The sequence below is a fragment of the Cannabis sativa genome, chromosome 4 (assembly GCF_029168945.1).
Source record: "Cannabis sativa cultivar Pink pepper isolate KNU-18-1 chromosome 4, ASM2916894v1, whole genome shotgun sequence".
Classification (NCBI taxonomy): domain Eukaryota; kingdom Viridiplantae; phylum Streptophyta; class Magnoliopsida; order Rosales; family Cannabaceae; genus Cannabis; species Cannabis sativa.
Genome location: NC_083604.1, coordinates 73,968,536 through 73,990,465, shown reverse-complemented (window position 1 = coordinate 73,990,465; position 21,930 = coordinate 73,968,536). Strand labels below are relative to the sequence as shown.

General features: G+C 39.1%; 1 protein-coding gene and 1 pseudogene across 1 annotated transcript; both read left to right on the top strand.

The window, feature by feature from the left end:
• Positions 1-2,521: 2,521 nt before the first annotated feature.
• LOC133037374 (uncharacterized) lies at positions 2,522-7,940 on the top strand. Its single transcript, XM_061114471.1, has 3 exons — positions 2,522-3,126; positions 5,930-7,525; positions 7,615-7,940. Exons 1-2 carry the CDS (start codon positions 2,818-2,820, stop codon positions 6,200-6,202), a joined length of 582 nt encoding a protein of 193 aa, XP_060970454.1. The 5' UTR covers positions 2,522-2,817; the 3' UTR covers positions 6,203-7,525; positions 7,615-7,940.
• LOC133037375 (uncharacterized protein At2g38710-like) lies at positions 3,164-6,229 on the top strand (annotated as a pseudogene).
• Positions 7,941-21,930: the final 13,990 nt, after the last annotated feature.

Here is a 21,930-nt window from a genome sequence, read left to right as displayed (position 1 = left end):
GGATTCCGTAAAAATTTCATTCCAAAAAGAGAAAGTTCGAAATAATTGGGATTTTTTGGAGATTGGATGTAGTTACTAATTCATGATCTAGCATGTACAGAATGAAAACTTCATTCTCGATTCTACGAGAATTTTTATGAAAGCCTTTCATTTACTTCTCTTCAATAGAAGTTTTATTTTACCCGAATGTATCCTAATTTTTGGCCTAATTCTTCTTCTGATGATCGATTCTTCAACCTCTGATCAAAAAGATATACCTTGGTTATATTTCATCTCTTCAATAAGTTTAGTAATGAGCGGCCCTATTGTTCCGATAGAGAGAACCTATGATTAGCTTTTCGGGAAATTTCCAAACGAACCCACTTTACTTTATTTGTTTTAATTTTTGCTTTTATTTTCATATTCTTTAAGATATACCCATTTTTATAGATGATGTCCTCATTATACCCTTAAGTTAATATAAATTATAGGCTAGACTTAAGTGGAGAGTGAGGGTACATTGGGCAACCCAATCATAAAAGTGGATAGATTTTAATAAAATTTAATATGAGTGTATTTTTAATTAATGGATACAAAAAGAAAGTATTTTCCAATTTATCCCTTTTGTAGCCAAAATACATGGAATGGACTCCCAAATGCGAGCCCACATAACATAACCTCCTTTTGGTCTCGTATTTGTGTCGGATTGAGGCCTCCGCCAATTTCGTTTCCCAACCGACAAAAAAAAAGAAACTTACAAAAATACTGAAATTTTGGTTAACTTTTACAAAAATACTGTCACACGAAAATCTTTTAAAAAATACTGTGTTTTTATAAAACACTTGTAGAACACAAAACAGAACAACTCAAAACAATAGAACAACTAAAAAACATCAATAGAACAACAGTGAAAACTTAACATAGTATACTGCAGTATGAAACTTATAAAAAAATACAATAAAAAAGTAAAAAATACTGCCAGACAGTATTTTTGTAAAAAAAATAACAAAAGTTAGTGTACCATGTAAATTTTCCAAAAAAAAACTACCTAATTTTGCATTAGCATAGAATATATGTTGATTATTCCAATTGACACAATATATATATATATGGGTATATGTTAGTTCAAAACTGAGGCATAAATATAATTAATAAGGAACTTTTTAATGTTGTGCACGTTTTCCAAAAAAAAAGTTAGTATACATGTAAATTTTCCAAAAAAAAACTACCTAATTTTGCATTAGCATAGAATATATGTTGATTATTCCAATTGACACAATATATATATATATATATGGGTATATGTTAGTTCAAAACTGAGGCATGATTAATAAAAATAAGGAACTTTTTAATGTTGTGCACGTTTTCTTGCAAAGATTAAGAGATCGAGAACCAGCTGAACTTCGTATCTTGGTGCATGTTATTTTTGAGTACTTTTCTGAGGGATTTATTTGGTATGTGCGTGTGAGATCGTGCATATATATTTATATTTTGGTATATGTAACAGATTTCTTAATTTATTACTAGCTCTAAATTTGATGTATATCTAGTTATCCATTGATCGATAATAAAATATTATAACTTATTTTTGAATCTGAATTTGATGAGGCAAAGTATTTGGAACTAAAAAAAAGAAAAACAATTGAAAACGTCTCAAAATTCCCCATATATTATAATCGTGCGTGTTGATTTTTCCTGGGCTTAATTATATTGTGTTTGATTTCTTATGTTGAGTCTAAATCCTTCCTTTCTTTCAATACTACATTTCAATGGTACATATGATATCATATAATATCACTATATATATATATATATGTATATAAAAAAAATGAGAAATATATATATTATAAATTAAGCTTCTATTGGATCGTTTTATTTTGGAATGATATAATCCAAAAGGTATTTATTTATGTATATAAAAATATAAAACACAAGAGAGCATATATATTCTTCAACTGGGTGTGCCAGCAAACATATACTTATCATCAATTATATACATATATATATGATATTGATACTCATGGAAAAACGCCATTTGTTTACTTTCTAAATATAATAATTATGGTTTATTAATTTGAATCAACAAACTTCATAACCCTCAAGTATATATGCGATACATACATAAGTATATATATTAATTTATGGTTTATCAAAGTTCATGATGTTTAATATATATATACAAATAAATATATAATATAATTGTGTACGTGTGTTGAAACTTGATAATATATAGTAATTAAGGTGAAATAAGCATTAGGTTTTTTGTTGATTGAAGAAACGGATTTAGTTGGTTAAAATATAGAAATAAAGCAAGCATGTAACTTGCGCAGCTATAATCTAAATTGTTTTTATTTTTATATTATAAACTATATCTTTATATATTAAAAGTGCCTATTTAACGGCAATTCTTGGTTTAACTGAATATGCTTTACAAATAAAAGAATATTCTGTTAAATTTAACCCCAAAAACAATCGTCCACCATTTTTTGAATCGTGACTGTCAAATCTACATATTCTCTCTCTCAAAACTCTTTTGTTTCTCTTAAAATTCTCACAATCCAAAATCCCAGACACCGGTCTGGCTTTGATCCGGGGATTAAATTGAATCGTCGATCCTTTTCTACAGTTCCTCAGGAAAAGCCTTCGCCTCTTTCTCTTTTTGCGTTTGGATTTTGGTGTGATTGAATAGTGGTTTGTGTTTGGCAACCGGGAAAACAAGTGAAGCGGGATTCTGTAAAAACGACGACGGCGACGACGGATCTGTTGGTGGAGAGTCGGAGTAGCTCTGACTGTCTGGTAGGCCTGGAGTGCTTGCTAGACATAGTCAGAGCCCTGGGTATGGGTTCGTGTCTTTCGGTGGAAGGAGCATCTGCCGGGGCCGGAGGTCTTCTTCCTTATGGTTCGGCTTCACCATCATCACCCGGAGGAAGGAGTAGGGATAGGAGAAAGATTCAAAGGACAATTTCTTCTAATTCGTCTTCTTCAGCATCACCTTCTTCTCCCTATTCCACAATCGATTCACATATAGAGAAACGGCTTCACCGTGTTCCTGGTCGGATTTGCTTGAATGGCTGCTCTGATGTCACCTCGCTTTTCACAAAGCAAGGGCAAAAGGGAGTCAACCAGGATGCTATGATCGTTTGGGAGGTATTTTCCGCCATCTCTTTCTTTTTCTCTGATATAATTTTGAGGGTTTTGAAAAGTTTGAGAAGAGATTCATTTGTTAAAAAAGAAAGATTGGTCTTTTATGGTTAAATAATAGTAAGGATTGAATTGGCTTTTATCTTGGAGTGAAGTACATTTTTATTTGGATTGCCATTTGAATCAAGGGTTGCTGTTTAAAAGGATAATGAAAAGTAAATGGCTTAATCATTACACTTTGTAAATATAGTTAATGTTTTGCCTTCTGGGCTTTCGAATCAAGATAGACTTTTATGCTTTGGAATTTATGGTTTTCTACTGCTGTGTTTGCGTAATATATGACTTTGCCTCTTTCTGTTTTTCGATTAGTATCTATGTTTCCTTTATCTTCTTCGATTTTCATCGATCGGTTCTTTTACTCATTCATTCTTAATTAAAAAATCAGAGAAGAAGATGGTGTCGGCGAACAAGGAAATGGTGGTCTATTGCTTCGATACTCTTGTCTCCTACTACAACAACGAAGAGGTTCCTCCTCCAGCCTTCGATGATGGTCAACAGTAATTATTCTTTTCCGTTTTTTTTTGGGTTTTTTTTTTATTTAATTAAAATATCATAGAATATGCATGTGGAATTTAAATGTTTAAACACCATCTTTTGACTGATCATGATCGTTTCAGCTTAAAAGTTTCTATCTTTTTAAAATGATAATTGGGTTTCATCTGAAATTATTGAAGTGATGAAAGTTTCGTAATTTATATTGTGTTGTGTGTGGTTGAGTGGCGTTTAGTTTCTAAAAAGTTTAAACCTTTACGTACTGAGTTGAGTTTAGCTCTAAAGGGCGATTTGGGATTTCATTTTTGTTACTGTTATTGTTATTTTTATGGGTTTCGTTTTGTCTTGGTGTTTGAATTGGCAATATTGCCTTTTCTGGGTTTCCTTGTGAAGACTAAGGGGAGTTTGAACAGTTCATTTGCTTGATCAATTTGAGTTCTAACTGAGGGTCCTTTTTTCATAATGTAGTATTTGTTGTGACTCGATAATGCAACTGAATGGTCAAGTGTGTACTCAACTCAATAAAATCATTATAGTTTTCTTAAGCTTTTCTATTAGTGATGTTCGAACAGGGGAAGATATTACATTGGAATAAAGGCTTAATCTTTGTAGTTAATAGTTTTGTGTTTTTTCAGCAAGATTTGTCACATCTCCAATGTTGAAGTCATTGGAGGTTAAAATTTCAGATTCCCCATATGTCCATTGTAAAAGATAATAAAAATCATAGTAAGTTTAGTCACTTCGAAGCATAATGCTAAAATTTGGGAGAAATGGGACTGTCTGCAGTGAAATTCCATTTTGGCTGTACTTCTTTGCCTATGTTGTTATCTTTCATGGTGCTTATATTATGTTGTTCTGTTCTTTTCTCATAATTTCTTAAATGTGAGACATTACAATAAAAAAAGAGGAAATTTTTAGTTTCATGGTCTCTATACATAAATAAACACCATATAAATATATTCTTTTCACATAATTTCTTGTTAATGGAAAAGTTACGAAGTAGAATTGTAGATATCTACATTTTTTCTGTGAAAATCATAATATATTTTACTTTGGTCTTAGCCCATTGTTTGTCACTTGGAAAAAAGCTGTAAATGGTGGGGACCTCGTCTACATGGATGCATTGGAACCCTGAAAGCACGGTGGTTGGTTAATGAGTTCAAGGATTATGCTCTAAACAGGTATCGTAAAAAAAAATGAATTTCATGTATTGTTCTAATGGTCACAAGCCAAATCATGTAAATTCATCTGCTTGTATGTTTACTGTATCTTTAGGTATTTGAGAACTATACCTCACACACAAAATGGTAGAAAGAAACAATAGCCGAGTTACCTCAATTCTGTATTGTTTTAGGAAAATGTACATTCTTGCTGAAATGAAAGACATGAATCGACAGGGACAACATGCATGGGATATTTAGACCAAGATTCTTATAATCTTCTTACTGTCAACATGCAGTTTCTGTTTTGACTGATGATGTTCTTAGCTTTACTTTGTTGTGATACTTTGCAGTGCTTTGAGGGATCGTAGATTTCCTCCCATACATGCCAAAGAATTGCCCTCTTTGGAGTGTACAGTTTCTGTATTGACTGATTATGAAACCGGTGACAACCATCTTGATTGGGAGGTATGTGTCTCTTCATTTTGGATGTTACCATGTTCTTACTCCAGAAACTTTTTAAAAAAACTTTAAATTTAATTTCTATTTAAATCTTTTGGCAGTAATATGTGATTTGTGTACTTTAGTATATGTTCAAACATTTAATTCCTACTGCTATATATTTGAATGTAAGAACTTTAGTCCTTTGATGGGTTTGGTTATTCTGTGGTGATTGGATCAATCTCTTTATTCAATATGAGATTAGCATGCTCACATAATATACTGACACATATTTATTCAATATAATTCCATGGTACGGGAGATACGATTTCTAATGAAATCCTTAGTTTTAGCATTACTTTTGCTTAATTCAGTTTTGTATATGGTGAAGGCCCTTTTCGGTAGCTTATATAAGTGTTTTTTTAGACCAGGGCCAATAATGTTTGATGGATATTTGAGTAAAGCTTAATCTCTATAAGCTTTTTCGTACTGGTTTAGCATCTTAATCAAATCAATAACAGTTTCAATCTGCTTAAATATAACCTTTTACTGATTTTGGTTTGTTCTATAAACGCGAAGCAAACTCTTATGTTATGTTCAGATGTCATGTTTTTCTTTCTTGTTCTAAACTAACTATATGTGATTGTTTTAAACAGAACTACCATGGGAGAACGCTTCAAGGCGCCTTGACTTGTTTTGCTGAGCCCAAATCAATGCTGATCGATCCATTGCAAAAATATCCCAGTCAAAGGAAAAGCAACAAAAGAAGTCGAGTTGATTGCGGAAACAAGAACAAGAGTCTGAAACTTAAGAGCTTGCAGTATGGCATTTGTATTGTATGTGCCGTTTTGTACAGGATCATTAAAGAAAAAAATGCAAGTGCAACAATGTTGTCTCTGCCAACAAAACTCATGGCTAATGGATTATAGGTATACATATTTACTATATTTGTGTAATTAATTATTATGCTATGTATGTATAAAACTCTTAATAGCTCTATCATAAGAAAAAAGATTAAACAACAGACATAAACACAAACACACACACCCACACACATTCATTAACTACTAAGTAGAAAAATGGATTTAACAAGTTAATAATTTTGTCTACTCTCAAATTCTATTGCACTGTTTTTTTTGTCTTTTGTCTTTTCTGTTGGTACTTTACAGAAAGACAAGCGGACTGGTAGATAGATTTTTCTGTTTTTTTGTTTTTGTTTAAATATGAATTTGAATTAAATATATATTTTTTGTATTAAATAAATATAAATTTGTTTTCTATTTGAAAGTTATTTGAATTATATTTAAATTACTATTTTTTATTTTTTATTTTTTGAAACAGCTAGATATTTTTAGTTAGGCCTATAAATATCACCATGAATTAAGGAAGCAGTTTTATAAGATACTTATTTTTCAGCCTTTCATAAACCACTACCACCATAATACTCCCCATGGTTTGAACTTCAAAGCCAGTACCTCGTTGCACCATTCACGACTTTTGAGGGCAGCACAGTCGCGAGCCACTGTCATTGACCAAGCTAAAATTTTTCAATATTAGTTTTATATAAAGCTGGACATAAACTTAAACATAGCTTTATATACTCTTATTTGAAGATCAAAACTTGGTATATATCCTTGTGTGTCTATACTAACATTTCAAATTATTATTTTCTATTTTATTACTGTGTACTACATTACTATTTTCTATTTTTTCTTAATGCAATCAATGATGTTCTTTAGATGTTTTACTATTTCCTAAGTCCTATTGGCTTTTTTATTTCTTTGGTGTTTGAGAAGTCTATGCAATTTGAATTGGAATTTATTTTTTGTATTAAATAAATATACATTTTGAATGGAATTGGATGTAGAGCGTTTGTATGGTCATTGTCATTTTTTATTTACAATGTTGTTTTTCTTGTAGGTTCCTGCTATTTATTGTCGGTTTAGATTATTTGTGTCGTACTCTCCATTTGAATATCAGGTATTTTTTTACTCATTTTAATTTATATTTATTAATGTATTTACTGTGATATTTAGATTATTTGTGTCGGTTAAGCACATTATAACTAAATTAATATTTGAACTTCTTGCATATTCATACTAACCGTTACATATTTTGTATAAATTATTAGTGCAATGACATATGTACAACTCGACGATGGTACAGAGTTGCTAGATGCTGTGATGTTCGGTGATGTTGCAGAAAACATATTCTCATGTACTGCAGTTCAATTAAGATCATATTCGGACGAGGTAACTATAAAAAAATAAATATGTAAAATTTATACATTTTCGTACATAGAAATACATTAAACTTATAACTAATCATTTTTTTTTTACAGAAACATAAGTGGTTTGTCCAAAAAACTACGAAGCAATTATCAGCCAAAAAATGGAGAATTCAGTTGTACGTAGATGCAAACCGAACAATGACTTCAAAGTACAATCAGTTCACCATTCAAGCAGTTGAACCAATGGAAGATTAGGCAGAAGTTACTTTTTTTTTTTTTTACAGTAATTTTATTTTATTTAGTGTTGAGACTTTTCTTGGTGCCGAGCTTCTTTTTCTTTCTCTTGACTTGTTATTTATGGATTTACATGGAGTAGTGTATGCAAGTATTTCATATACCCAATTTTCTAAAAGTAAATAATAAGTATTATTTTATTATGATTTATATATACCTAATTATATTTTACCAACCAATTATAATAGCACAAATATTAATTTGATAAAACAAAAACTAAATAAGAAGAAATAAAAAAAAAAACTAAACTTTACCTAAAACTAATATTTACGTGCCTCGGCACGTAACTCCTACCTAGTATATATATATATACTAGCAAAAAATTACGTGCGAGGCACGTATACTAAATTTATGCTAGTTTTTTTCTATGTTATTTGAAAGTAATACAATTAAAAATTAAAGAAAAAATATTATTAATTATTAAGTGAGATTAGTATTATGTGTATCTAAATATTATATTTTATAATGTTGTCAATTAAAAGTGAATACTGAATGCAATATATTAGTGTTTAAGAAAGTTTGATGATTTAAATATGTTCTTAAGTTAATCCAAAAATAAATTAAAAATTGATGTTCCAATACTTAAAGAAACATTACTTAAATGGGTGTAAGATAAAAAGAAAATTAAAAATCAATCTCTAAATTACTGATAATTGAAGATAGCATTTGTCTAAAAATTGTAGATAAGAAAACTAATGATAGTCATTGGTGGATTTCAATCTTCATTTGCTTCGATAGAGACAATAGTGTAATTTTTGTATTTTGCACTTTTCATTCTAGCCGGGTCCGCATATATCTGGATTGTCCATTTTTTCGTTGATAAATTGAATATGGTAGTGTCGACAAAAAGTGAAAACCATGTTTAACAAAAAGTGATAGTATTCTATAACAAAATACTATTAAATTATTTTAAAATACTATATTTTATTAAAATAAAATTTTATGCGATTAAAATTTCATATTTATCTTTACTCAAAAAGAAAAAAAAATGATTAAAAAAATGAAAAAGTTTCTATTATTATCTCCACTGCCTTTCTAGATGTGAATAATGGTCTCCTGTTTCTTCCATATTCTTCTTTATTTTTTGTATATTGTGTTTGCAACATATATGTAAATTATTACGTAACTTTAAAAAACTTTGCTCCTGGAAACTAATGCATATGTCGAGCACTTAGAATCATTTATTAGCTGTAAACTTTGTTGGTTTTTTTTCGCCATTGATGCTTGGTTTTGTGAACTTTGATAAAAGTCACGCTTCTTTTTTATTATTATTATTACTTATATATTTTGTTATTAAGTTGTGAAGAAGAAAAAAGAGAAGCGCGGAATGGAATATTATATGTGAGCCCATGGGAATGTCCAAATTGTAATAGGAAAAGGAATACAATAAATAATTAAAGAAAACCTAATCGTAGATGTACAACAGCAAAAACCCAATCGTATTTTTTTGGATTTAATGGGATTTATTTTATTATATATAAATGAAAAGTGACTTATGGATTTCTCATAAACTATTTTATTTTTAATATAAATAAAAAGTAAATACTGAATGCAGTATATTAGTGTTTAAAAAAGCTTGATAATTTAAATATGTTCTTAAGTTAATCCAAAAATAAACTAAAAATTGATGTTCAAATACTTAAGGAAACACAATGTGTGTAAGATAAAAAGAAAATTAAAAATTAATCTCTAAATTATTGATAATTGAAGATAACATTTGCTTCGACAGAGACAATAGTATAATTTTTTATTTTACACTTTTCATTCTAACCGAGTCTGCATATAACTGGATTGTCCATTTTCTTGTGTATAAATCGAATATGGTAGTGTCAACAAAGCGGCGATGTTCCTACAAATAGTTATTTATTTTCATTTAAGATGATTAGACATGGTGTGCATAATTAATTTAATTAAAAAAAATTACTTATGAAAGACAAGTAAAGTTATTTTATTTCTTTAAAACTACACCTCTGCAGTATAATCCATTAATTGGACACCAGTACACGGAAATATTTTTTCCAGTGAAAAAAAAAATAATTAGAAAATTAATTTTCTTTTTTCTTAAGATAAAACGAAATTAGGGTAAGTAATTTTTTTTGTTTTGATATTATTTTTATAATTATTTTTTAAGATCATCAAAAAAAGTTTTAAAAAATATCAGTGTATATTTTTGTAAAGGATAATTTTATGATTTTTTTTTACTCATGTGGACCCAACGCGCATGGATAATTCAGTTTCGTTTTGTTATTTCATATTAGAGAGAGTGAAAAAAAAAAAGCAATATATTATTTCAAAAAAAAAAAAAAAGCTATATATTATTTCAAAAAAAAAAAAAAAGCTATATATTATATTTATTAACTATCCTTTCGAAGATAGAAAAGAAAAAGGATTGTATATGAATATACTGCATAGTAAAACACATTAAGCTAATTAAACGTATTTTTTATAAGATCAAATTTTTAACATAATCCAAATATAGAATATAACAACATGTTTTTTGATGTGAAGGTTAAACATAACAAATGGCATAGTTTAGTCTCCGTATAACACAACAACGATGTGAGCTCATTAATTTTGTTAGAAAATGAAAAAATAATCTTAAAAATTGGGGGATGATTTACGAATAAAAAGAAGACCCAATTGGATCAGAACCTGAAATTGGGGGACGATTTGGTAAAAAAAAATCCATTTATAATTCGTTCTTTTCCTGATTCTCTCAACAAACTAATTGTATATGCGGTTTAAGGTTCAATTTATTTTATATATATATTTTTAATTTCTAGAGTTATAGTTGTGATTATATATAGAGTTGAAATATGCTAAATATCAGTTCAAATATTAATATGATTTGTTTTATTATTATTATATTATATATAAATAATATTTTATTAAATAAAAATAAAAAGTCACCCATAAATTTCTCATAAACCAAGAATTTCAGTTATATAGGCACACTTTATATAGAATAGATATATATAAATTAGTATATATATTTCCTCTTTTTTTCAAATGGAGAGCACGTTAGAACTTTTTTTCCCTTCTCATTATTAAATGTGACGGTCTCAATTAATAAATACTATAGTTATAATTTGTAATATAAATCAAATATTATAATTTATATAAAGTTACTTAATTATTAATACTCATTTGGAAATTTATACCCATTGATGGATATATATACATATATATTTTTCAATATTTACTAATTTTTTTTTGAAGAGGATTAATTAAATTATATATATATAAATATTAACCGATGTATAGTAGACAAAAATATTCCCCTATGGTGGAGTTCTCTCAAATTGAGACATTGAAGATATTTTTTTCTCATTTTTTAGTGGTACAGTACAGCAATCATATGAACAATTTAAAAAAAAAAAAATTGGATGATTAATTACCATGTCCTATAATAGGGTTCAAAACGTTTGTATGTCATGCATGTCATGCCTGTTTTTTTTAAGCATTAAAAAAAACAGACAGGTTTACAAAGGGAAATTTGAATTTGTATGCTTGCATTTAATTAAAATTTATCCTCAAAACTCATAATACCCTATATTTAAAATATATGACAATTTTTCTATTATGCCCAAAATACCCTCTGTTTTTTCCTTCACCCCCCTATCACTTCTTCTCTCTTTCCCTCTCTCTTCTTTTCTCTAACCTGCCCGAAGCTACACAGAGGGAAGGTCAAATTTTGCTCCTCTATTCTCATCCTCACTATGTTGACCGAGGTTTTCGGCAACTATTAAAATATAATTATAATAAGGAGCTGTAAGAAAGTGAGATGAAGACTTTTTACGTGGTTGGGGCGTTAATGAGCCTTAGTCCACGAGCCACTGCTATTAATGGATGTGTTTAATACAGATTCTACACTTGAGAGAATGTTTTTCTCTTAAATACGAAGAATGTTCTTGGTGAGTTTTTCTCCTCTTGCTCTTTTGCAACCAAGATTCTCCGACCCCATTAAATGAGCTTTGAGGGGGTATTTATAGTGTTTTGGTGGGGTAATCCCTAGAATTGTTCTTACACATGTATCTGTAAGTATCCATAAAGTTGGGCATTTCCGATGAATATACCATGGGTGATGCATGGTCAAATCCCTAGGTGCTGTAGGGCTTTTATGGGGAATGTCCTTTTTGTCTTATGATTGACGTGACTCTTCGCAGAGTAGCCGTCGCTAGACTTAAATGATCATTACTGTAGCGCTGCTGTTTGGGGGTTGTGCCGTCAGACTTTATTGCGTGTTACAGTCCCAACACGCTTCCTCCCATGCAGCATTAAATGCGACTTGATTTCTCGGGAGAGACCTGACACATCCCGGAGAGCCTTCACGCTATACTAGCTTCCGGGAGTAGCTGATACTTCGGGTGTCTCCTCCGGGACCCATGTTAATAGCGCTTCCTGGTGGCATAGAAAGACTTAGCAAATCTTTCCAAGTTATTTGATCCACGTGTTCCCTCTTGACTGGTCCACGTATATTGGGCAAATTTGGGAGCAACATTTACCCCCCAAGCCTTGTTTACTTAGTAAAAATAAACCAAGGCTTGTTCAAGTGTCTCCAGTTGGCCCCTCGTTTCCCTAGCTCGAGCCTCGAGCGCGTGGGGGCACATTAAATGATGTTATTTAATGCGACAATATGCTTGTTCGCAGGAATGTTTCCAGCCGCCTCCTCGGTCTTATGATACGACTTGGGGGCGCGTGAGGGCGTGCCTAATAATGGCATTAAAGGCGGTGATTCACTTTTGCAGAGGTCGATTCGTTTCACGCCCCATGATTGATGCGGCGCATTGATGGTGTCAGACGGATACTCAAACGTTTCCACCGCCTTAATGGTAGATTGATCTAGCCCGTTGATCTTTTGGGAATTCGAATCGTGCGTTTCCCCCACCGTACTATTGGTAGGTGAAGACGCCTGTTCCTCATGCACTTTTGCCTATAAAAGCCACCACCTTTCCTTCATCTCGGTTACTTTCCATTCCTTGCCATTTCTGCTCGAATTTCTCAGAGAGAAAATTTCTCGAAGTAGCACAAACTGCTTTAACACTTAAACACATCTTTTAGTTTTCCAGTGTTCGGTTTTGCCAGTGCCTCTCAACTCTCACTCAACCATTCCCAGTGCCCCCAGTTCAACAATCAACTGTAAGTTTTCTTGCATCTTTAGATAATAACATGCTTACATTTACTTTGTTTGTTTTCTGGGTTCGCACTTAGAGACTTCTGGGTGTGTGAGTGTTTGAGTTCTTCTTTAGGTTTACTGTGTTAGTTGTACAGTCGCCGTTGTAATGCCTCTGTTGTAGGCGTACAACTTTGCTTGAAGAGGGCCATGTGTTCTTCGATTAGCACTTGCTTAGGGCATAGGAAGACTTTTCTCTTTTCTTTTCCTTTTTGCAAAACCACTTTTCTGCGATTTTACTGCACCCGACACTTGTTCAGGGATTCTCTCTTGAGTTTCCCAGGCGACACGTGTCCGGAGGGGGCCTCTTTCCAGCGGTTAGGGGACCCCCACTCCCTTTTTTCTGATTTAGGGTTTGGTATGGGGCCTAACTGTTGGGTTTTTTTTTTTCTTTTTGTTTTTCTCAGAACATAAAATGTCTGCTTCTGGCTCGAAATCTTCGAAGAAGAAAGGGAAAAACATAGCCACCCTGGAGGAGGTTTCTCTGGGACCTGTTGCCCAGGAAGGGCACAAGTCCCGTGCCACTGGTTGGGAAGCGGCCGAGCTTCGGTCGACCCTAATTTGCCCTCACCAGCTGGAGAACATCATTAATGTGGCCGGGATCAAACCCTCTACCTCAGGGACCTTCCACCGGCCTCCTCGCGACTCGGAGACGCCTAATCACAACTATGACGGCTTCGGGGCTTGGAGTCAGACCCATTTGATGGCCGGTGCCATGCTCCCGCTCCAGGATTATTTTGTTAATTTTCTTGTATTTGTCGGCCTTGCGCCATACCAACTTATTCCTCAAGCTTACCGCCTACTTTCAGGCTTATTTATTTTTTACACCGCCCGCGGCTGGGGGGCTTCCAGCCCGGCGGAAATTTTATATTTTTATGAACTTGTATCCGTCCCCAAGAAAGGGGACAAACTTAAGGATGGTTTTTATGGGTTCCGGATCCACCCTGCTAACGAGGGGATGGTTCCATATAATAGGCAGACTCATGTTAAGGAGTACCGCCACCGATTTTTCTTCTCGTCCGGGTTCAGGGCCGTGGACCACCCGGAGCTTCTCACAGAGTGGGTGCGGATCCCACCTTACCAGCGGACGCTCACCACTCAGGCTTTCCTTCGAAGGGCCCAAGCCTTCGCCTCCTATGACCACGCCGATCTTGATGTCGGGGGCCTGGTCATCACGGAGAATTGTAGAAAGGCTAAACTTATCCTTTCTCATCAATCCGTGGATGACTCCAACCTCTCCAAGGTCATCTGCCCTAATGTGAGGGCGCCGGTTGCGGAGAAGGCCTTCCGGGATGAGCTCATTGCTACGGCGGAGAAGAAGTACCAAGACTATCTCTACCGGAAGGCCCAGGAGAAGGCGTATTCTAAGGCCCAGGCTGCCTCTGGGAGAGGGCTTCGCGTGGGGAGTCCGGTGGTGCGAAGGAGCCAAGCCATTGGCGGGAAGTCCGAAGCTAAATTTTTTGACAAGATACTTCAAGAAGAGATTGGGGGTCCTTCCGCCGGGGGGCCCCTTCGTCTTGAAGGTTCTTCTGAGAACCAGACTTCCCGGCCTCAGCCTTCAGTCCCCGAACCAAACTCGGGTGCTCCCGGTGCTAGCACTTCCGGTGCTGGTGGTAAGTCTCCCTTGATAATTCACTATGTCCCTTCCGTTGATGAATATACCAGTCGTAGGCCCATAGGGTTCGACGAGCGCCTCCGTAGGTTTAAGATGCCGTCGACCCGGTGGGGGGATCATTTGAAGGAATTTTATTTTACAAACTTAGGAGATTACCTAGGTCGGTCTCGGATGGGCCCCGGCCCTCCGGAACCTATTCCCTTAGGTCCGTCGGCTTATATAGCGTCCAGCTGGTTTCGGCCCTCGGACAGTTATCTTGGAGATGATGCTGCCAGCATTAAAGTTCGGGATTTTGCTAGGGCCGAATTAGGAAGTCCGGGTAGGAGTAGTTTATTTGCTGCACCTTTCGTAAGCAGTTTCTCACGAACTTCTAACACTTGCTTATTTTATTGGAACAGGTACCTCCATGGATGCCATCCTGGAACAGCTTGCCGGGGTCCATACTCCGGTGGCTCCTCTGGCTTTCACCCCCTCTCCCCCGGCCCCTTCCTTGAAGGTTTCTTCCGGCGCTCCTCCCGAAACCATTGACTTAGTGGATGACGAGGAGGTGCTTCCAGGAGAAGGCCAGGGGAAAGGGTGGGACTTCTCGGAGGAAGCCGCCGAGGGTGCTGGAGAGCCTCAAGCCTTTCCAGTGGTAGCAGAGGAGGACGAGGAGGAGCCTGAAGTGGCTCTGATCCGCAAGCGTAAGGGCAAGATGATTGCCCAGGACGAGCCGAAGAGGCCTCGGAGGGCCGACACTCCTGCTCATGGCCTAGACGGCGGGGTCTCTCCGATGGAGGAAAATCCTGCTCCTCCCCACATTGATCTTACCCCGATTCCGGGGGATGAGGTGAGGCAGGAGCTTCGCATAGCCAAACACAACTACGCTATGGACAAGTACTCCCGGGGATATGCCGAGGTGGAGGCCCTTAGGAGGATTCTGCGGGCTGAAGTTGAGGCGAGTATCAACCATCCGGACTATCATGATTCGTGGAACCTCAACCTGGACCCTTTAACGGACTGGTTCCGCCCCCTCCTAGGGCCCACTCTAGCTCCCTTTGCCGCGGAAATGACCGGTGAGTTCGCTTCTCAGCTTACACGCTGTGCGCCCAAACGGTTCGCCACTTGCGCTTCTCTGAACTCCATCTTCCAGGTTCAGGACCTCAGCCATTCCCTCACGGTGGTAAGTACTATGCAATTTTAGCGTTTCCTTTTTGGTGTTTGTGTTTTGTTTTCTTCCTTTGAGAAATTTTTCCTTATATCCCGTTATGGTTCAGCTTGCAGCTGAGGCTGGTCGCCTTTCCAGGAACATTATAAACCACGGCTTCGCTCTGTCCGACTTTGGGGACATGAACGACGTCAAGAAGGTCCTCCAAGACCTTACAGCGGAGAGGCAGATCTACCAGGAGGCCGCCGAGCGCCAGGAAGCAGCGGCCAAGGCCAAGGAAGAGAAGGCCAAGGCTAAGGAGGAGGAGGCCATCCGGAGGGAGGCTCAGGCGGAGGACATGATCCAGGCCGAGGCCCAGCGGAGAGACAGGATGGAGGCCCATCATCAGGAGGAACTAAGGGCTCAAACCGAGGCTGCCGAAAAGGCTAGGCGAGATCTTCGGGAGGCGAGGGAGGCTTTGGATGAAATGGCCGCCAAGGTGAGGTCTCTAGAGGAGACTCACCAGTCGGATATCAAATCCAAGGCCGCTCTAGCTGCGGAGTTGAAGGAGCTTCGGGACTACAAAGATCAGTCTATCAGGAAGGCCAAGAGGGCCGAGCTCCTTTCTCCTGTCTCCTGTGCCCGGTGCCCGAAACGCTTTGATGATGGTGTCTACATGGCTTGGGCCACCAATGATCAGAGTATCAAGCTTACTTTTTATCCCAAACCCGAGGACATGATTGCCAAATTTCGGGAAAAGAAGAAAAGGCTTGATGCTGAGCTCGAGGCACGGATCGGACCTCGTCTTCCTCCGCGGGCTGACTGAGCTGCCATATTATTGACCCAGACTTTACCCGCTCTTTTTATAACTCTTTTTTTTTTTTTGTTTGTACATACTTGCTGCTGCCTTAGAACATGCAGGCGGCAGCTTTTATTTGAAGGGGAGACAATTTAAGGCCTGTCCCCGGGCCATTTACATGTGTATGACCTACCCTTCGGGCTAGGATATTTTTTTTTATATATATATGCGGTCTTTTTTCACACTTATATATTTCAACCTGTCCTTTGGCTCAGGGTATTTTACTTAGCTTGACCTGCCCTTAGGGTCAGGATATTTTACTTAGCTTGACCTGCCCTTAGGGTCAGGATATTTTACTTAGCTTGACCTGCCCTTTGGGTCAGGATATTTTACTTAGCTTGACCTGCCCTTTGGGTCAGGATATTTTACTTAGATTGTTTTTTTGTTTGTCCGTGCGGTATACCCTAGTACCCCCCTGAGTGGCATAGAAACTTTGTTTTTAAGGCACTCAGTTTTATTTAATATAGAGGAGGCATACATTTGGACGGTACAAACCCTTTGAACAAAATCTAAGTCTAATTCGCTACTGGTAATATTTTCTGAGGTGATCGGCATTCCAGGCTCTTGGGACAGTAGTTCCGTCCATTCTTTTCAGTTTGTAAGTGCCAGAGCCAATTTCGTCCTCGATTTCATATGGTCCTTCCCAATTCGGTCCAAGTACCCCCACTCCGGGTTCTTGGGTGGCTGGGAAGACCCTTCTTAGGACCATATCCCCAATAGCGAATTTTCTATTTTTAACCTTGGAGTTAAAATACTTGGTCACCTTTTTTTTGATAAGCGGCCATCCGTATTTGGGACTCATCCCGGAGTTCTTCGACTTGATCCAGAGCTTCTTGGAGCAAGGCCTGATTGGTGGCCGGATCGTAAGTCGTCCTCCTGTGGGATGGGAATAATGTTTCCACCGGGACCATTGCTTCACAACCGTACGCCATTGAGAATGGCGAGTGACCGGTTGTGGTTCTGGGGGTCGTCCGGTAGGCCCACAATACCCTTGGCAATTCTTCGAGCCGATTATTTTTACGGAGCCGGCCTTCTTTTTCAAGGTGACCTTTAGGATTTTATTGACCGCTTCCGCCCGGCCATTTGTTTGAGGCCGGCTACCGCGGAGAAGCTTTTCACTACTCCGTGTTGGTTGCGTGTCGCAAATTCCTCGCAATCAAATTGCTTTCCATTGTCTGAGACTATTTTGTGAGGTAAGCCGTATCGACACACTATGTTTTTGATAACAAAGTCCAACGCCTTCTTAGCGGTTATTGTCTTCATAGGCTCAGCCTCCGTCCACTTGGTGAAGTAGTCCACTGCTACTATTGCATACTTTACTCCTCCTTTTCCCGTAGGTAGAGACCCGATGAGATCTATGCCCCAGACCGCGAAGGGCCAGGGGCTGGTCATCAGAGTGATCTCATTTGGAGGAGCTCTCGGTATGTTCGCGTACCTTTGGCACGAGTCACACTTTTGGACATAGTCTATACAATCTTTTTTCATTGTTGGCCAGAAGTATCCCTGCCTCAATATTTTCTTTGAGAGGCTGGGTCCTCCCGTATGATCTCCACAACCCTTCATGGACCTCCAAAGATAATTTGTCTAGCTTCGTGGTCCGATACACACCTTAAATAAGGCATGCCGAGTCCTCTTCGGTAGAGAATTTGATCCATCATTACATAACGATGAGCCCGATATCGAATCTTTCGAGACGATTGCCCTCTCTTGGGGCAACTCACTCCGTAGTTATGTATTTTATGATGGGGACCATCCAGCTGGGTTCTTGCCCAACCGGTTGTGTGGTTTCTTTTATTTTGATGCTTGGCTCTGCCAAACGTTCCACTGGTACTACCCCCAGCTCTTCGATTTCGCCGTCCGAGGCTAACTTAGCTGCATGCGGTCGCGTGAGCGTTCTTTTCTCGGGGGATCCTTTCTATTTTATAGTCCGTGAACTCGTGGAGCAGTTCTCGGACTATTGTTACGTACGCAGCCATCCTCTCGCCGCGAGTTTGGTATTCTCCGGAAACTTGGTTTACGACCAGCTGAGAATCGCTGTAGACTTCCACCCTCTTGGCTCCTACAGCTTTAGCCAATTTTAGCCCTGCTATCAGGGCCTCATATTCGGCTTCATTATTCGAAGCTGTGAAGTTGAATCGGAGTGCTGCCTGGAGCCGCAACCCAGTAGGTGATATCATAGCCACTCCGGCTCCTGAACCGTTTTCATTAGAAGCTCCATCCACAAATACTCTCCAAGTGGGGATGGGTGGCTCCGGTGTATTGGCTGTTGCCTCGGCTTCATTACATTCAGTGATGAAGTCTACCAGGGCTTGGCCTTTTATGGAAATCCGGGGCATGTAATGCAAGTCGAACTGACTCAGTTCCATTGCCCATTTGAGGAGTCTTCCGGAGGCTTCAGGTTTCTGGAGAACTTGCCGAAGTGGATGATTGGTCAAAATTCTGATCGGATGGGCTTGGAAGTATGGTCTCAACTTCCGTGATGCCATCAGGAGGCAGAATACTAACTTTTCAATAACCGGATACCTTGTCTCGGCCCCTATCATGCGTTTACTAACATAGTACACGGGGTGCTGAATTTTTTCTTCCTCCCGGACCAATGCGGCGCTGACCGCATGCTCGGAGACGGCCAGGTAGAGGAACAAGTCTTCTCCAAGGACGGGTTTTGATAGGATAGGAGGCTTAGCCATATGGTCTTTTAACCTTTTGAATGCCTCCTCGCATTCATCTGTCCATTCGAACTTTTGGCATTTCTTCAGTATGTTGAAGAAGGGTATGCACTTGTCCGTGGACCGTGAGATAAAGCGGCTCAGTGCGGCTACCTTTCCGGTCAAACTTTGCACGTCCTTATGTTTCTTGGGGGATGGCATGTCCAGGAGAGCTTGGATTTTCTCCGGGTTTGCCTCGATCCCCCTTTGGCTGACTATGAAGCCCAGGAATTTTCCCGATTTGACCCCGAAGGTGCATTTTTTCGGGTTGAGTTTCATGCCGTATCTCCGGACGACATCGAAACATTCCTCTAAGTCGCTTGCATGGCTGTTGCATGCTTTGGATTTGACGAGCATGTCGTCTACATATACTTCCATGTTTCGTCCCAGGAGGCTTTTAAACATCCGGTTAACCATTCTTTGATAGGTTGCTCCGGCATTTTTCAGTCCGAAAGGCATGACTAGGTAACAATATACCCCCTTATCGGTCCTGAAGCTAGTGCACTCCTGGTCTGCCGTATGCATTTTTATTTGGTTGTACCCAGCATAGGCATCCATGAAAGATAGCAGCTTAAACCCGGACGTGGCGTCCACCATCTGGTCGATCCTGGGCAGCGGAAAGCAGTCCTTTGGGCAGGCTTTGTTTAGATCTGTGAAATCTATACAAACCCGCCAAGTCCCGTTTGGCTTGGGCACCAGGACCGGATTGGCTAGCCATTCCGGATAGTATACGTCGCGGATCATGCTATTGGACAAAAGTTTATCCACCTCTTTCTCTAAGGCTTCGGCTTTCACCGAGTCGAGCGGGCGTCTTTTTTGCTGTACGGGGGGCATGTCCGGGTTGACATTGAGTACATGGGTGATGACATGAGGGCTGATGCCGGTCATGTCTTCTTGGCGCCATGCGAAAATATCGATGGCGCCCTTCAGTGTTTTTATTATTTTATCTTTTTCCTCCGGATCTAGGCTTCTCCCTATCCGGAGTACTTTGGTGGAGTCGTCGTCGCACACTGGTATCTCTTCGACGTCCTCCATTGGCTCTACGATCCTTTCGGATCCTATACGAGGATCCAGCTCGTCTTCTTCAGCCTTCTCTACTTCAGGGGGCCCCCGGACCATGAGTACTGGCAAGTGGGTGGCAACGTTGTAACACTGCCTGGCCTCTCCTTGATTTCCCCTCACCGTTCCGACTCCGGCTTCCTGGGTAGGGAATTTTAGGCATAGGTGTCGGATTGAAGTTATTGCACCAAAGTCGACGAGGGCCGGTCGGCCTAAGATCGCGTTGTAGGCTGTTGGACAGTCTACCACCACAAAGGTGCAATACTTGAACGTGCTTTGGGGGGTATCCGGGCACAGGGTAACTGGGAGCCTGACTTTTCCCATCGGGATTAGCGTTGTCCCGTTAAACCCTGTGAGCTGCGATCCACTAGGAGAGAGGTCCCGGTCGGTCAACCCTATCGCAGTGAAGGCTTCTTTGAAGAGCAAGTTCACGGAACTTCCATTGTCAATCAGGACCCTAGCCACCACTTTATTTGCGATGGGGGTCTCTATGACCAACGGGTCATGATGAGGAAAGCGCACCGTCTTGGCGTCTTCTTCCGTGAACGTTATGGGTTGGTCCATTAGCCGAGGCCTTTGAGCTGGGAGTTGAGTGACCTCCCACACCTCACTGTGTCTTGCGGCCTCGGCATATCTCTTTCGCTCCTTCCGAGTGTTTCCTCCGATATGGGGACCTCCGGAGATCATGGCTACCCGTCCATTAGGCCGGGGCGGTAGTCCGGGTATATGCTGGGCGTCACCTGCGGGAGCACCGGAGGCAATACTCCGCCGTACCCCCTGGTGTTCCCGAAGGCATACCCCCTGCCACCTGCCCCGGGTTAAGGTGGGGTAACCTATTTTTGATCCACTCATAGAGGTGGCCCAAACGGATCAGATTCTCAATCTCATCTTTGAGATTTTTACACTCGTTGGTGCTGTGGCCAATATCGTTGTGGTACTCGCACCTTTTACTCGGATCTCTCCGGGAGCTGTCTCTGTACAATGGCTGGGGTCTCCGGTAGTGCGTATTCTGCCTTGTGGCAAAATATACACGTTCCTGAGAGTCCGTGAGCTCTGTGTACTGGGTGTATTGGGGTGTGTACCCCTTCTTTTGGCGCTTCTCTCCCGTTCGGGTGCTGCCCTTGGAAGACCTTTTGCTTCTCGACCCTTGGGTAGGGCCTGTTAAGCTGGCGGTTGGGGCGGCTTGTGAAGGAGTCCGTCCATTCACCCCGGACGGGTTGCCGTAATGGGAAGATGCCGGGGGCAAAGCTTGGCCCTGGCTGTATCCGGGAGTAGCAGAAAACTGTATGCCACTCATCGGAGGGGTCGCGGTCGGGACAGTACCCGAGGGCGATACTCCTGGCATGTATCCTGCTATCCCGGTGGGATAATAGCCTTCGTAAGCCACGATCTGGGCTTCTTCGAGATTAATATATTTTTGGACTCGCTTCTGGAAGTCCTGAAGGCTAGCAGCGCCTTCTTGCTGTAATTCGTTCCAGAAGGGAGTCCCGGTGCGGATTCCTGCTTGGAGAAGCGCAAGCTGTTGTCCGTCGTCGACCTTCTTGGTCTTCGAGGCTTCCTCTCGGAACCTCTTGATGTAATTCTTCAAGGTTTCGG